The sequence below is a fragment of the Ambystoma mexicanum genome, chromosome 1q (assembly GCF_040938575.1).
Source record: "Ambystoma mexicanum isolate Mex_15411 chromosome 1q, UKY_AmexF1_1, whole genome shotgun sequence".
Lineage (NCBI taxonomy): Eukaryota > Metazoa > Chordata > Amphibia > Caudata > Ambystomatidae > Ambystoma > Ambystoma mexicanum.
Window position 1 is genome coordinate 1,191,270,921 of NC_090922.1, and position 16,432 is coordinate 1,191,287,352.

A 16,432-nucleotide genomic window follows, 5' to 3' on the forward strand; every position below is an offset into this window, starting at 1 on the left:
AGCTCTATCAGTCCTTCCGTCTGCACTGTTTCTGCAGCCCCTTACAAGACAACCTTTGCTTACTTCTTCTGAACCAGTTTCGCTTCCTCCACTTGCGCTTGCGTATCTGGGTATGTGCGCCATAGTGCTGCACACATTTGGGGCCTAATGTCAATAAAGTGTGCTCTGTCATAACTATTGTCACCCAGCTTCACACCTTGGTACACAGCATTATCCCATATGTCGCAAGCCTGATCCCCCAGTATTGAAACAAATAAGCTTTTCAAATACCCTACAGCCAAAATTGTACTAGCCGTTTGCTTCTCAAAAGCATATATCCACTTACCCACTCCAGCAGTGAGAGACGAGAGTGCCTTCATGAGATTATTTGAATTCTTATGGGCCAGTGGTATGTACTGCACTCTCCCTGGTCTCTTGTGTAATAATGGAAACGGTACTCCTACTGCCTTCACCACTCTTTTTCCCACCACCAATCTCTTACCCATCTCATACGTCCATATCTGTTTTCGAAACCTAGGTCCCCACAAACATTCTACTCACAGAGAAAAAACAGGTGGTTGTTCCTCTTCTTCCACACAGTATCCCACTCCTCATCCTCCCCTCGCGTACGGTCATACTCATCATCCAACTGTACCATATCATAGTCCACACTTTCAGCCTGCTGCCTTCTCTGCTCTCTCTCTCCTTCTCTTTATACATACCCTTAATAGCCATGCTGTCTATTTGAAAACAAAATATCTCCTGATCTCCATTCATCTGTTCCCACAGGTATGTGCTGCCCATCTCTCCGGTCCAATTTTAATCTTGCTAATTCACAAACAAACCACTTTGGCACATGCACCAATCTGCCTACTAAATAGCAATACTAATAACTGTGATGGCACAATGCCACTGGTCACATCTCTAGTACACACACCCCTGAGCCAGAAGCTTATCTAATCTCACAGCGGCATCTTTCAGTTGATTGATTTTGGGCTCTGTCACCATCCATGCCACGGACCCCCTCAGGTGACACAGCCCCTTGGCAGCAGTGGGGCTATAGCCCTTCACACTGGCCCCAAGGGCCTTAAAACTTCATCAGAAACATACATGGAGTCAATCCTGGCGCCTTTGGAGCCAGGCTCATTATCAGGAATAAAGCAATACCAGTTTTGGACCTTAATCCAACATGGAGACCTATTACACAGCTCAGTTCTTTAGATCCAAGCCATGCGGTCTAGTGTTGGGTGTGGCTGGGCCTGGAACTACTTGGCCTGGAACTACTTTACCTGGGCTATTTAAACCACAACCAAACAGCAGAACGCGCTTTGCGTTATTCTGCACTCCTGCAGCGTAACGCTCACCTTGTCCAGCTCCTGCTCATTTGCTTCTCCGGCGACCCGATCCTGAAGTCCTAGATTCGGATTCCATTAATAACCTGGAAGAACAAGAACATCATTAGCAAGCAAGAACACTTACCTGTGAAGTAACCGGTCTTGAATCCATCCTGCGTTTCGCTTACCTAGCCCATCTCCGGAGTTCGTTGCAACCTGCAAAGGACAGCATTAATAACAATTCTTACCTGGGCAAGCAGCGAGTCCTGGCAGCACCCTGCGCTTCTCTTACCTCGCCCATCTCTGGGTTTCACCACAACCTGCAAGGGAGAAGGAACAAGGTCAGCATTAGCCAAGCACTTACCTCGGCAAGCAGTGCTTTGTTCGCTCATAACTCCGGAACACCACTGCAACCTGTACAAAGAGAAGAGAACACAGGTTAGCAATTAAGACCAATAACAGCGCAGCACTCCACGCATCAATAACCCACTGTGGTCTTTGCCATCGGTGCAGCAACTCCGGGATTGCAACAATCCCTGTGAAAACAAAAGAGACATTGTTAGGGAACAGCATAGTGCAGCAAGATGGCAAGAAAACAGAGAAAACAGAGGGAAAGAAAGAGGCAGAATAAAGACAGAAAAGACATTATAACTCACCTGGAAGACAGCAAGCAGAGTCAGAGTCACAGCCGGTCTGGACCCGACATAAGGGCACACGGACCAGTGAAGCAACTAGGTCCACGGAACGCCCGCACCAACCATGCGCCCCTGCACAGAGACACAGGATGGAAAGTTCAACGCACAAAAACCTAAGGTGAGCAATTACCCCTAGGGAGGGGATTTGGACCAGAGGGAGGTGGGAGTCCACCCATCACAGAACCAGTACCTTAACCCTCCATTCTCCTGTTATAGGCGCTACCCAACGTCTGGCACATAACCGAGACGAGAGGGGTCCGGAATAGCGCTTAGACCTCCATCCAGTATCGGGTGGCGTCCCCGTGGATACCAGGTGAGCGTAACAGCTCTCACCTTTGGATAAACAATATACCCAAGTATCAAACCATTTAGGTAACACAGCAGTCTTGCTGTGGTTACGTCATGTTATACCCAGCTGTGTGTCAACTATGTACTTTTCCTTGGTTGTGCACTTATCTGTGTTTTCTCTTTGAGTTATACCCCACTGCCCATTGTGACACCATTATTGGTTGTGCTTGATGGTGTTCTGACTCCCCTTCTGGCGGCTATCTCATTGCTTGATTATATTCTGCATGTCCATTATGGGCTTTTCCTTAATGTGTGCCCCTTTGTGATTTGGCTCCAGTCTGGGTTCCTCGATAGTGCTTTCTGCTCACTTTGTGATACTGTCCCTGAGCAGTAGCCTAACGGCAACATCAGTGGTCTTATGAGGGTCCTGCCCAAGGCAATCTTCTTTTTTTAAGGGATCCCCGGAACATGATGTGAGTTCTTCATGTAAGCTGTGAGCTCTTATGAGTTCTTTTGCCACATGATGATGCGCCAATGCCCTGACTTTTTACATTTGTCATGTTGCTGTGGGTACCTCGCAATTTTCCAAACCTTAGTCTCTTTGCCAAAGGGTACGAACGTTGACACTGCGTAACATATTTGGTGGCTGCTGTAAAAAGGCTTTCTCTAGGTTTAGTACCATTTGGAATCATTTATACTAACGTTCCTACATTACCAACATTCAATTAGGTGCACTTAATGGGAGTATGGTTTCTGGTTAATTGTTGTTTTTGTGGAGGTGTGTGAGTGAGGTGAGACTTCGGGCTTGTGTTACCTAGGATGAAGGAAGAGCGGCACAACACCCAAGAGAATTGCGGGGAGGCTATGTTCCCCCATTGGCTTTGGTGGATTAAAGGGCCTCGGGGAGGACCCGCAGGGTGAGGGGGAAAGCATTTTATGTACCATGACAGGTGTTATTTAACATTGCCTACATTATCTGTATTATAGAGTAATGGAAGGTTCCGTCCAAACGATGTGGGGCTCCAGGAAGGGATGAAGAGGATGCCACATGTCTTTCTGAAGGTTTGAGCCTCTATGATGGAGCGCTCATTGATAAAGAAAATACACAGACACACATTTATAATGTACCAAATTTGCAAATAGTTCTTAAAATACGATTTGTACATTGTTTAAAAAAATGCAATTGAAACGAAGTGATTTCATAGGTGGGCCTCGAATATGAGGGCTCGGAATGTCTCTGGACTATTTCAATTCCTTCCTGTCTGCTGATTGCATTGCCATGGGAACATGCGCATACAATGTCAAGATGTAGGAAGATGGGTAATGAAATGAAAATGAAATGAAACATGTAATATTACTAGTTGGTGTTATTAGTGAACAAGCAGGAACACACCTGTCTTTCAAGTTCAAGTCAATTACCTCCACCTGTTTATATGCCCATGATCCGATGACGTCCATTTCCAAACTAATCAGTGAACACAATGCAGCTGTATGTCAGCCAGTTTTCAACCATGCGAGGCCATTGCACCGAGGCTTGTGCAAAATGTTCGTTTTGAACTGGTCAGTCGGTGTTAACGTTGTGTTTGCACTAGTCCATTGGTACACACGTCAGTGCAACATTGATGTGCACGGGTGCAAAAATGCGCATCACCAATCCATAGAGGTCGGACACAGGTGTATTTGATTTGATTTGGTCTACTATTAGACAATACTCCCTGCAACAACTGGCAATTCTAGGGCGAGCATGAAAATCGTTGGTGTACGTGGGCAGAAGAGGGGTTGGGCGCGTTATGCTGATACCTATTGGAAGCAACGTCTTTCCATTGCTTCATAACATTCGTTACCAGGCAGTGAAAACCCACACATAATAACGGCGACCACGGCCAGTTTCTGGAATTCACAAGGCACAGTATATTGCAATGGTGACAGGGTTATGCTGGGGTTGGAAACGCGTGTTGTAGCATATGTCTATTGTGGCCACGACCCAGAGGGGGCTTTCTTGGCGCTAATAATACAGACATTGTAGTGAAGGTGGGGACAGAGGCCTGAAAATAAACAACATAAATGGGTTCTGTTCATTGTATAGCACTGGCATGGACCGTAAACTACAGTAGAACAACTCTGACAAACAAATACCAGCAAGTGTGCAGCAGCATTGTTCCTTCACAGCACCCTCGGGAATGCCATGGAACATGCCACTATTATCGCAATTACAACCCCAATAATGATACAACTATTTTATAGCAGCAAATCAGGGCACTTCACAATACCCATCAGAGTGCCATGTCCATGCTTGGGTGTTGCTCATCACTGGAGGGGCCCTCGTGTACAGAGTATGCATTTGTGGTCTGCATTGTTTCTGCTTCCTGTTTCCCATGTATTATTAGCTTCAATACATAGGAGCACGTACTGCTCTCAGATCAGCAATTCCCCCAATAAAGAAAGGCTGTGTTGCCTCCACTTCGACATTTTAGCAGCACTAGAAGTTATTATTCTCTACAATGGACCCATAAAATCTACTCACACATGGGTGCAGTCATCCTCAAGGATGTGCACTGTATTTAGTACTGTGTGTCTTTTTACTACACATATGTGAAGACGGTTTGACCCGCATGATGTTGCTTCTAGCAAAACGTGGACCATTATAGAACACACACAGATATTTAATTCTCCACTGCCATACTCACACCCTCCATGATGACGTCAATTGCTCTGGAAATAAACCCAGAGTAAGTGTGAGATGAGCAGGTTAATGAAGAAGCGTGTGCATTCTGCAGAAAAAAAACCTGGAAGTCTAAGCTAGCTATTGCTCTCATGATATGATTGTTTATTTATAACGTGCTTAATAACCAGAGGTTTCTAAGCGCAGTCCCGGGGATCGAACCTGTGTTGCTCCGTGTTGTCTTGCTTCCAATGAGAGCACATTGCCCCTGAACTATCCTCCCAAGACAAATGCCCCTGAGCTTTCCTCCCTCCATGCGCCTAAATAATAATTTACATGGGTTGAGTCTGAACCTTAGAGGCCACAACAGTCTGTTTTTTACATGCTACTTAATTGGGTTCTCCTGCCAGTGTGTAGATGCATCTCAGAGGATTGACGTAGACAACCTGGCACCAATGAGACCAGTACTGCATACTGCTGCTCACCCGCCCTCCGACCAGTGCAGCATGCCCATCATGCCCATCTTAGACAGGTAAACCTGCTCTTCAAACCCAGGCTGCATTACATTCCATATGGACCGTAAATCTTTCAAGACATTGACCAGAAATTAACTTGCCTTCTTATCTGCAAAGCACTCGCCCTTTTATTCACCAGTAAATCCTTCCTTGGGATTCTAGAACCCCTGAAAACTTGCATAGTGACAAGAAAAAGGCTTTTGCCATGTATGCTGCCACAGTTTGTGCCTTTGATCTCTGCACAGTTGCCGGAACCTACCTCATCACCAAATGCATCCCACCTACCGCATGAATCCCACCCTGCTCCACCCTACCGCCTGATTAACTCTCTTCCAGGTAGTTATTTGACTGTAACCCCCTGCTATGTAAAGATTTCTGCATGCTTCTGTAGCGCTACACGCCATGAAAGTGAAGTGCGTCAGTCCCCTTTGTGCCGAGGCCCGAGCAGTAACGCTATAGCCAGTAGGATTAAAGACTACATTTGGAGAGTGAGGTTTGCAATCCAATGTTTCATTATGAATGTCTAAACTCATATTTCTTGGCTAAGGAATTGTAATCATATTTGTAATTGCTTGTTCGATGAAGGTTTTGGTAAAGTGTTGCAATGTTTGCAAATTACACAAATACAGGTACAGATAGGAAATATTAAACATTGTACAGAAGTAGATCAGTGGGCACAGGTGTGTATCGAATCCATGCATGGAATCCACAGACGGCAATGGCATGCCGAACAGAGCTCTGCGTCATTCATTAACCTAGAAAACATGCATTCACATCAGAAAGCACAAAGAGATAACTCCTGCCTTAGAGGCACGCCACTGGATCCAAATTAATTCCTCTATGCACAAAACGCAAGACCTTCAGGTGCAATGTCCCTCAATAGCTAAACACCAACAAACCAGCACAGTAAACACCCACCAGCTACCAAAGGCCTGGCCAAGGCTACTAGACTTAAAATGAAGACACAAGCAGTAACAACCCTGGGTGTTCTAGCGTAACAGAATGGTACAGTCGGGAATGTTCACTGAGATTGAGAAAGACCAAGGAAAGAGGACAAAGCTAAAGGTTAGTCTTTCTGCTTCTAAGCACAGAGAGACAATTACTTCCTGCCTTCCTTTGCCAAACCTGGCCCTGTCATCCATCATACTACAACTCCGTAATTGATGCAACCGCCCCCCGAACCCCGAATGACCTCTGAACTCTTTGCAACTTTTCAGAACCAAGGTAGCTCACGGTATGATCTCCTACTATGCCTTCATTACAAATTGTGCAAACCCCCCACCCCCCCACCCAGATCCTTCAGGCATGGGTCAGAACAGCATGCAGAAATAACCAGGAGGGTGCAGGAGTCACTTTTACGAAAATCGATCAAAATCAATTAAACACAATTTGAAAACTTGAGGACTAGAGTTCTCACCTTGGGTAGCTCCTCAATTTGATTGGCATCTAAATACAGTTCCTCTAACGTTCGTTCAAAATTGAAGACTTCCTTTGGCACCTGCTGCAGACTGCAGTGGGAATAGTCTAAAACAGAGATGACTTCCTCCTCTCCGCGGAAACATCGGCACGGCACCAGGCGGCCGATAAGTTTCCGTTTGGTGGTCATCTCCAGGCACTGCACTAAAGGAAAACAGAAAAACAGCTTCGTTTCAAACATGCATTGCTGAAAATATAGAAGCATTTTTGCTGAATATGTTATTTGAGAGAGATGTCTATCAGATATATCATAAAACAGGCACAGCCCCTTAAAACGTTACACACAGTATATACGAGTGCAGTAGTACATGATGTTTTGAGGAAAAGAACATTGAAATTGCAGTTGAATAAGATACCATATGTGGAAAAAAATCAAAACAGAGATAAACCAGCACTCAAATACCCTTGAAAGCAAGTCAGGAGAAAGGCAACACTTAAACGAACAGGCAATGGCAAGGCAATAGGCCCAACTTTGTAAATGAGGATCCATTTCCTGTGCTGCAGGGTAAACTTTAGAAAAAGAGCAGAAAACATAACAACACCAATGTGATGCATCCCATACAATGACCCTGAACATGTGGCAAACACTGAAGGAACCTGGCGTGTGCAGCTGAATCTGGCTTATAGGTCGCACACTGTGCAGACAGCTTAGAAGGAACAGCAGCAATGGCTATGCCAAATTGCTTGGAGATAAATTAGGTCATTATTGGAGGCAAACATGTCTCCGAAAATAAAAATAAAACATTGCAAAAACAAGCATTGATAAAGCTAATCATTTTACCTGGTGTACAGCCATTGTATAGACATGTGTCAAGCACTGTCGTCATATCATATGCCCAGACACATACAACATGTGTAGCTATTGATTGTATATGCCCATGGGGAACTACCCTTTCTCAGCTATTGTCATTGTATGGCCATATACCCACATCACATGGCAGATTCTGCCACATATAACAATTATTGACATGACATTGACCAGCCTCCACTAGTTCCACTTAGCACAGTAAGGCCAGATTCCATCGTGCCCAGTAAGCAAAGTAAGGCTAGATTCCATTAAGCGCAAGTAGCACAGTAATGTGGTAGGTGGAGCGAGGGAGCTGTCCCTGTGCGGTCTTGTCTTCGCCTGTCTCTCTAGTCTTGCGGCCATGGACAGTGCACTGCGGAACTTGAGTTGCAGATCTATCAGATTGGAAGATTGTATGCATGTATTCAAATGGCTACATGTTAAATGAATTATATGTTGTAGTAATATGTGATATGATTAGAACATTTTGGGCCCGATTCATAGAACCTTTAGCACAGTGCAAAGTGACCTTGCACTGCCAAAAAACACTCTGATTCACAGAGCAGTGCAAAGTGGATTTCTGCAGTCCAAAGTGGCTTTGCACCACTCTTGCACCAATACAAAATCACTTTGCAACGCTCTGTGAATCAGGGTGTTTGTTGGCAGTGCAAACTCGATTTGCACCGTGCTAAAAGTTCCATAAATCGGGCCCACAGAAAATGGCTAATTGATGTGTCAGGGTACAGTTGGGTGAAATGCACGTTTGGATATATAATGCACTTTCTAAGACTGCATGGTGCAGTGTTAGCCCTTGGTGCAGTGCCCCTCCCGCCCCTGTTTCTGCAGCAGGAAGTGTTTCTCCATTGACAGCTCAATAATTATAATTATCCAGATTTAAGATAAGATAAGGAACTGGAACTTAACAGGACCTGTATTTGAGTTCGCATCGCTCTTTGTTTGTAAAAATTGTCATACAATTAAATCAAAAAATAATTATTTTTGATTACCCAGAACTTGTCAACATTAGGGGTGTCACGGTATTAGTTTTATGACGGTACAATAACCTTCTTGCCAAATGACGGTATATCATGGTTATCGCGGTATAGCAGGTGGAGTTAACTAATCTTAACAAATGTTTTCTAAAAGGTCATAAATTGTCAGATTTATCATCACAAACAAAACCAGGCACCCAGGGCCAGAATTGGGCTTTTCAACATACTTTTCACTGAAATGCCACCCCTTGCTTCCACCAAACACAAACACACGTGTGGAGAGGAGGAGGAGGAGGGGGGCCCTGCTGCGACTGGAAAAGCAAACTGAATAGCTTTTCTTAAGTGGTCATTTAGGCTTTTATCTCCCCCAATGGCTACTGGTGAAGATGAACATGTTGCCATCTTGATAACCTGCATGCCACAGATCAATGGAGTCTGATGGTCGTATACGCTTATGCGCATACACACACACACATGCACACGCACTCTCTCTTTACGTTACAGCCTTTAGTTTACTTCCGGGCCAAAAGGTGTTCAGTAATCGTGGACATGTTACCCTTTGGTATGGCTGCAGGGAATACCCACAGAGATGAGTACATTTTGCAGTGTGACTTATTATATGTAAATTCAATGATCGAACCAGGGAAATCCCCCATTGTCATATGTTTAGAAAACATTATCCATTATAAATATATAAACCCCAAAGCCGCCAACCCAAAGTCCCGGGAGGATAGCTCAGCAGCAAGGTGCGCGCCTTGAAAGCAAGACGACACGAAGCAACACAGGTTCTCTCCCTGGGTCCGCGCTTAGAAACCTCTGGGTGTTTAAGCGCGTTATAAATACGCAACTAAGACAAAAACAATTATGCAACTAAATAAACAAAAACTATGTCTTTAACAGGGCCTCTAAGCCCGCGGGCTGTGTGAGCGCTTTAAAAAAAAACTTTTCCTTCTTAGCACTGTATTTATTCTTCCTATTGCTAACATACTGATTTTGTGTCAGGGACATGTGGTTTATGGAATGGCATTAAAAACTGCTCAAACTGAAACTACTTGGCAGACGGCACATCCAACAGTGCAAGACGAAGACTGCACAGCACTTGCTTACTGCAGCCTTTCCAAATCAGATTGAAAAGCACACTTAACGGTATGAAAGGTATAAACAATGTGACGGTTATTATTGTTCAATGAATTGGTTCACGGTAACTTTAACGGTATACCGTAATACCGTTACATCCCTAGTCAACATGCCCCTCATTCACTCCATCCCACCATGGTGGCAGTACCTCAAATGCGGACATTCCAAATGGCAACAACACAGCCTAGCCACACCCTACTTTAATTTGACTGATTTTGAATTGTATTTGCAATCCGGCAAGTGGCACTCTGTGCTGTAGCCACACAGTCACCAAGCATGCTTTGCAGGGCTGGAAAACTGCCATGCTCCATTTTGCAGAACATTCTGCCTTGCCCCATATGACTTATTTTGATGGCACAAACAAAAATGAAACTGAAAATGGACAACAGGCACGCGGACGCCAGAGCATGGTTGAAATGTTTCTTTAACATGGCAGCCTTTTCGCAGAAGAACCAATTCCATTATAGCGCCCTTTGAGCTTCCAAAACTAATGCACTGCCACAGAAAGATCCTCTTCAAGTGGCAAGAAAGTGCATATTTAAAATAAACTACGTAATACATGTATTTAATAAATAAGCCTTAAAGTCATATTGACTTTTATAAAACTGTATAATTGAAGGATGCAGGGAAGGGATTAGGTGAAACGGGAAAGGGAAAGCAGAGTTTTTAAAAGTTCCCAAAACTTAAGGAAGTCCAGCTGAAGTATAGAAGGAGCAGGAAGGATGTTCCAAAGAGAGGCATCGGCCACAGAGAAACATTCCTCCCGCTCTTTGTTTCAAAAAGTGTTTGACAAGCAGAGAATGGAGTTACAGCAGAGGGCTCTAGCAGGGCAGTTTTTAGGGAGACAAAGTTGGACATATTGTAGTCCAAGACCTCAGAATGCCTTGTCAATGATACAGAGGGTGTGGAATTTCACCTTGCAACCACCAGAAGCCAATTGTAAATATTTTAGGGCTGCAGAAATATGATCCCTGGGCTTGAGGCCAAGTATAAGTCTTGCAGCTGTATTTTAGAGTAGCCAAAGGGGGCGTAAACAACAAAGGGAGAGGTTCAAGAAGAGGCTGTTGCAGTAGTTCAGTCTACAGAGGGTTCTAGCGACATTGAGCTTCTGAGGGAATGGTGGAATGGTAGAATTCTTCTAAGGAGGTCAAGGTAAAAGTGGGACTTCTGTAAGCTCAAAAATGTAAGGACTAAAAGAGACACAGAACTTAAATATCACCCCAATGTTTTTGGCCTCACAGGATGGTAAGAGTAGAGGGTCCAAACAGGGTGGCCAGAGGGTAAGAGGAAAACGGGGCACAAGTGTCACAATAAGAAAGATCTCCGTCTTACAGGCATTGAGACAGAGATTGTTAGCTGCACACAAGGCCTCAATGTTGATTAAAGAATCAAGGATACAAAACAAGGAGAAGAAATGAGTTTAGAGAAGTTTAAGGAAAGCTTTGTGTCATTAGCATAACAATGGAAATGAGAAAAGAAGAAGGACATTAGGTGAGCTGGAGTGACAAAATAGATATTAAAGAGCCACAATCATAGGATAAAACACGAGGGTGCTCTGCAGGTAGACAGTGAGGTGGTGGAGTGCAAACGGCCCAGTTGCAGCTGGAAAGGGCAGCTAGTGAGGAAAACAAGTCAGCCAGTCCAGTGCCCGGTCCATGATACTAAAGGTATTGGGTAACCGTTCAATGAGGATACAATGGTTGATCGTGTGAAAAGCAGCCGAGACATCAAGGAGCACTAACCTCAATTGTACTACAATCATAAATACCATATACACTTCAATTATATCATTCCACCATATTAGGTTAGCGGGCAAAGTTATAAGTCTCCCAAAAAGTGCTCTTTCTATGAATTGAGCAACTTAACCATAACTACAGGACAGCTACTGCAGACCCTGTCATATTTACACATGTACAATTATACATCCAAACAAAACACAAAAAAATGTTGTGCCGACAAGTGGGCACAGACCGCACTCCATGGTCAGGGGCAAAGAATAATAGCACCATGATAATGTCATGCACGGGTCTTTAATAGAAAAAAAACATGAAACTGACACAAAGGGCACACACACAGTAAAGACACGTTTAGCACTCGGTGAGTGATTGTTCACTATAAAGGAACATGATCTTTACAGGACATTTAAAGTGGCCTGGTCCTTCTTTGCTGTCAATCACGTAGCATTGACAAATGAGAACAGAAATTCAGGTAGTAAAGGCAGCCATGTTAGAATGGTGGAGCCACTTCCTTGAGGTTACTATTTATGTGGTTCGAGTTGACCAATGCAGATTTATGTCCAAACAGTTGAATCACTTGAATTACATAAACCGCATGACAAATGCAACCAACATGAGGGATAAACATTAAGCACGTGCATTACTGCAAAACCACTTTTTGAAAAACTGTCACAAAATGTAATTCATAATCGTAAAGGTTTACAATGCAATTTTACCCCAAAGTGGGAAGCATGGACATACTGCACTTCAGAGAATTCGACAGTATATTCAAAAACATTCAGTAGACACAACGAAGAAATGCTCCAATCACAATGTTAACTAATCAAAACTAAATCATACCTATCCACAACAGGATATGAATACACAGCAAAGCAAATAAATACATTTAAAACGATATAAATAAAATATCATAACATATTATATCATTTAAAACAATGGTAAAAAAATACATTGAAAGCGATGGTAAATGTCAATTTGGAAAATGCAATATAGTGCAAATTGCAATAACAGTGCAACAATAGATAGCAGCTTCATGAAACATGATAAGAGCATAGTGCTTCAAAGTGCTCAGTGCTATAAAAGGCAGATGAATTGAAGGTGCCATTACATACAACAATTTCCAAGCAGCAAAATAAAGTGCCAATGCTTGCAGTATATGTTAGTTAAAACAGCCTATCTAGTAGACAAAATACTGACCATATCACAGCCTGTGTACCAAATACTCTGTCGGGGAATGGAGATGGAAAGTGCCTAAACATACGGCACAATGATTACGCAAAAGAAGAGCAGAATTAATTAAAAAGCTCTCAACCATACTCTGAAAATCACACTGGCTGATGTACTATGCGCCCGTGGAAATCGTACCACTGCATTACAATAATCTGGAGAAAAGAGCATAAGGAGGACATATATGATCCAGCAAAAAGAAAAGGAATATCTAAGCCAAATACAAATTTTAAAAAACAAACAGCAATACGATAATCCAATTCATGAATAACCAGGATAACACACCCTAAAGAAAAACAGTCAGTGTAGAACAATTACAAATAAAACAATAAAAAACTCCAATGAAGGTATAAAGCTCCTCATCATAGTTATGACCGTGTGGCACTTTAGTATTGAAATCCAAAATGAACCTTGTTTCACACTGACGTAATCTTAAGGTTCTATCTACTCCTCGTGGATGGATGGGCACACAAGCCATTCCAAAAAATGTTAACTAAAAATTGTTACCACGAAATTCTTTAAAATACTTAGCCATCAGATAGGAGGGATCCAAAGTCTTAATGGCTCTCAAATGTTATAGTATACACATCTTGAGTTTCCACGTGGTGCTGCCCACATGCCACTTGTTGCAGGGACAGCCATAAATATACAACAAAAGTGCTGTCACATGTTATCAATTGTGAATTTTTCTGGGGCACTTCAGTAATGGGATGCACCAACTCTTTGCATGGAATTGCATGTACACATACTTTACATTTAAAGCACTTCAGAAAACCCAAGGGAAAAGTGGATAACCAACAGGTCTTGGTGGACATTTTGCCTAGGGGCTGGTGAAAACTGGAAACCAATGTATCTTGTAATGAGGATGCTCATCTAAAGGTTTCAGAAGATTGCCCAGAGAGCAATGGAATCAAATACTTAACTCTCCTTAGTATATGCCAATGCTTTTGGATGATGTTCCATATTTTGTTAGAGGGTCCAAAAGTCACCACAAAACATGGAACCTCAGATACCTTGTCTACAAGAGACCTATTAGAATTAAAAACGGAATCCCTATCAAGTTCTCTAGCCTTGCGGTATGTGTTCTCTATGGTACCCTTAGAGTACCCACGGGAAAGAAAGTCATATGATGCCTCTGAACAACATTTATTAAATTGTAACAAGTCAGAGCAGTTCCTACGGTACCACACACATTTGCCATAAGGAATATATTTCTTGCAGCTGGTTGGATCACTACTGGTTGTATGCAATGTTAGACCCGAGTTTTTTTAATTTTTTTATAGAGAGTAGTGTGTAACCCTTCCTTATCCATAGTAACTTTTACATCCAAATGAACAATCTCTGCGGTGCTATGATTTTCTGTAAATGCTTTGAGAGTATTAACATTAACAAATAGGACCCAACTCAACCCTTTCCATATATATTTCCAAATACATCCTCAATAAACGGCAACACCAGATGACAATATGATCATCAAAAGACTCGGTTATAATCTCAGATAGACTAGAGGCATCCCACCAGCCCATAGTGAGTTTAGCATATGAGGGACCAAAAGAACGACCCATAGCAGTAGCAGGTACTTAATGAAAAAAGGTACCTTCAAACAAAAATACATTCATTTACAAACAAAAATCCAACTATTCCAAAATCATCTTGCTGTGTTCCAACATATTCAGGGACCTGGTTTGTAAAAAGTATCGACAAGCTTGAACCCCTATTGATTGATCAATAGATGTATCTAACGATACAACATCTAGGGTAGCAAGTACAAAACCATCATCCCGGGGAACCTTGTGCATATGACGTATAAAAGAGACTGAAACATCGATGAAACATGATATGTTCTACATTAATGGACCAGACAAAGTAACAATTGGTTTCCCCAGTGGTTTAACAAGGGATTTATGGATCTTGGGTAGAGTAAATTGTGGGAATGGTGTAATATGAAGGAACGAAAAAAGTCACTAAATCACCATCAATCATCCCGCCTCACTACATTTATTGATTAATTCCTTTAATTGTGATTGCAATCTGGGGAAAGGATTGATTGTGAGCTGGAAATAAAAACTGGTTTTATCACCCCATATTTCAAACTTTGTAATACCTTCAAAGAGTCTCTTGTGGGAAAAGATAACGCTAATTTGTGTAAATCTACTATACAGAGATCTTGGAAGGCTTCCATGCACCCCCAGTCGGCATTGGCAGATTGAACTTAGATTTGCATTGCAACATTGAAGAACATGACCACCCTGTATCAATATCATAGACATATGTTTTTTTACTTTGCCACAAAGTAACAAGGTGCCACAGAGTGATTTACTTGAATAAAACAACAACACGCTGCTCAAACAGAAAACTACTCCTTTGCTACTTGGCTTCCCAGATATCACTCTAGTTGGCCCATCTTTGCTTCATGTTACAACCGTTGTCCCAGAAATTCCCCATGCTATTCTGGCTGAGCCTATGTTACTCTCACTGCCCCCAGAAGTGCCCCACTGTACCCAATTGAGACTCATATAACCCCACTGCCCACTGAAGGTTCATACTACCACTAATTTGCTTCATGCCTCCTCATTGTCCTCAGTTTCAGCTGATGTCATTTATTACCCGACTGCCCATTGGTTGTATGTGATATTTGCAAAAATATCCTTTTCAACCTCCCATTGTACTTTGACTTTTGCACAATGGCTATTGTGAAAAAGACCTAATTTCTGTTTCCTGACCCCTGCCACCACTGACTCTCCAGCGGCACCACACATATTCTGCTCCTCCCCTGCCCCAACTCCCTGGCTCCCCACTGTCAATATCTTGGAACAGCTCTGAAACCATTCCCCGTTCTCTGACCCCCCCCTCCACTACAATCCACTCCACTCGGTTCCCCTAGACTCACTTGCCCACTCCCTACTTACCATTCCTCCTCCAAAGCCCTTTGCTTGCTGGTATTGAGCAATAAGAGTTTCACATTCATTACATGCATAACTTCTGTTGCAGAACACAGGAGGTACACCCTGCCCATCACCCACTTTTTTGCCCCATGTCACTCTCAAAGGCGCCAATTGTGCCCCATGTCACTGACATGGTCTTCAAAAGTACAACATTGCCCCAAGTTAGCCCATATTAAATTCATTACTCCCCCATCAGATCTTTCTTGAGTTTTTTTTTTAAAGCATATTTATTTAAGTGCACACATGCCTGTTAGATTCCCTTCACAAAAACAATGACTAACACAAAGTGTGCTTGTTCAAACTGTATCACTAAATATGTAACTGACTACCCTACCCTAAAGAGGGACACAAACGAATATATAATTATAATTGGTTTTTATAATGCGCTTAACAACTAAGAGATTTCTAAGCGCAGACCCGGGATGCAAACCTATGTTGCTCTGCGTCGTCTTGCTTCCAAGACGAGCGCATTGCCACTGAACTATACTAACTGTAACGTGTTTTGTTGATTTATACCAATCACCGCTACCACCCAAGGACAGTCTCCAGGCGCTTACATGACTCTGCAAGAGAGATGGGCTGGGTGTGTTAGTGGTGATAGGATGATAGGATAGGTTCAGAACCAGGAGGAACCAGCACCTGTGAGCATTGCTTTGCAT

General features: G+C 42.9%; 1 protein-coding gene across 1 annotated transcript in view; it reads right to left on the reverse strand.

Moving 5' to 3' along the window:
• LRRC7 (leucine rich repeat containing 7) overlaps positions 1 to 16,432 on the reverse strand; it is a 3,010,809-nt gene that overhangs the window by 2,048,554 nt on the left and 945,823 nt on the right. Inside the window, exon 5 of the mRNA XM_069641926.1 lies at positions 6,891 to 7,093. Within this exon, the coding sequence (XP_069498027.1) occupies positions 6,891 to 7,093 (203 nt within the window). The remainder of the gene's footprint in view (positions 1 to 6,890; positions 7,094 to 16,432) is intronic.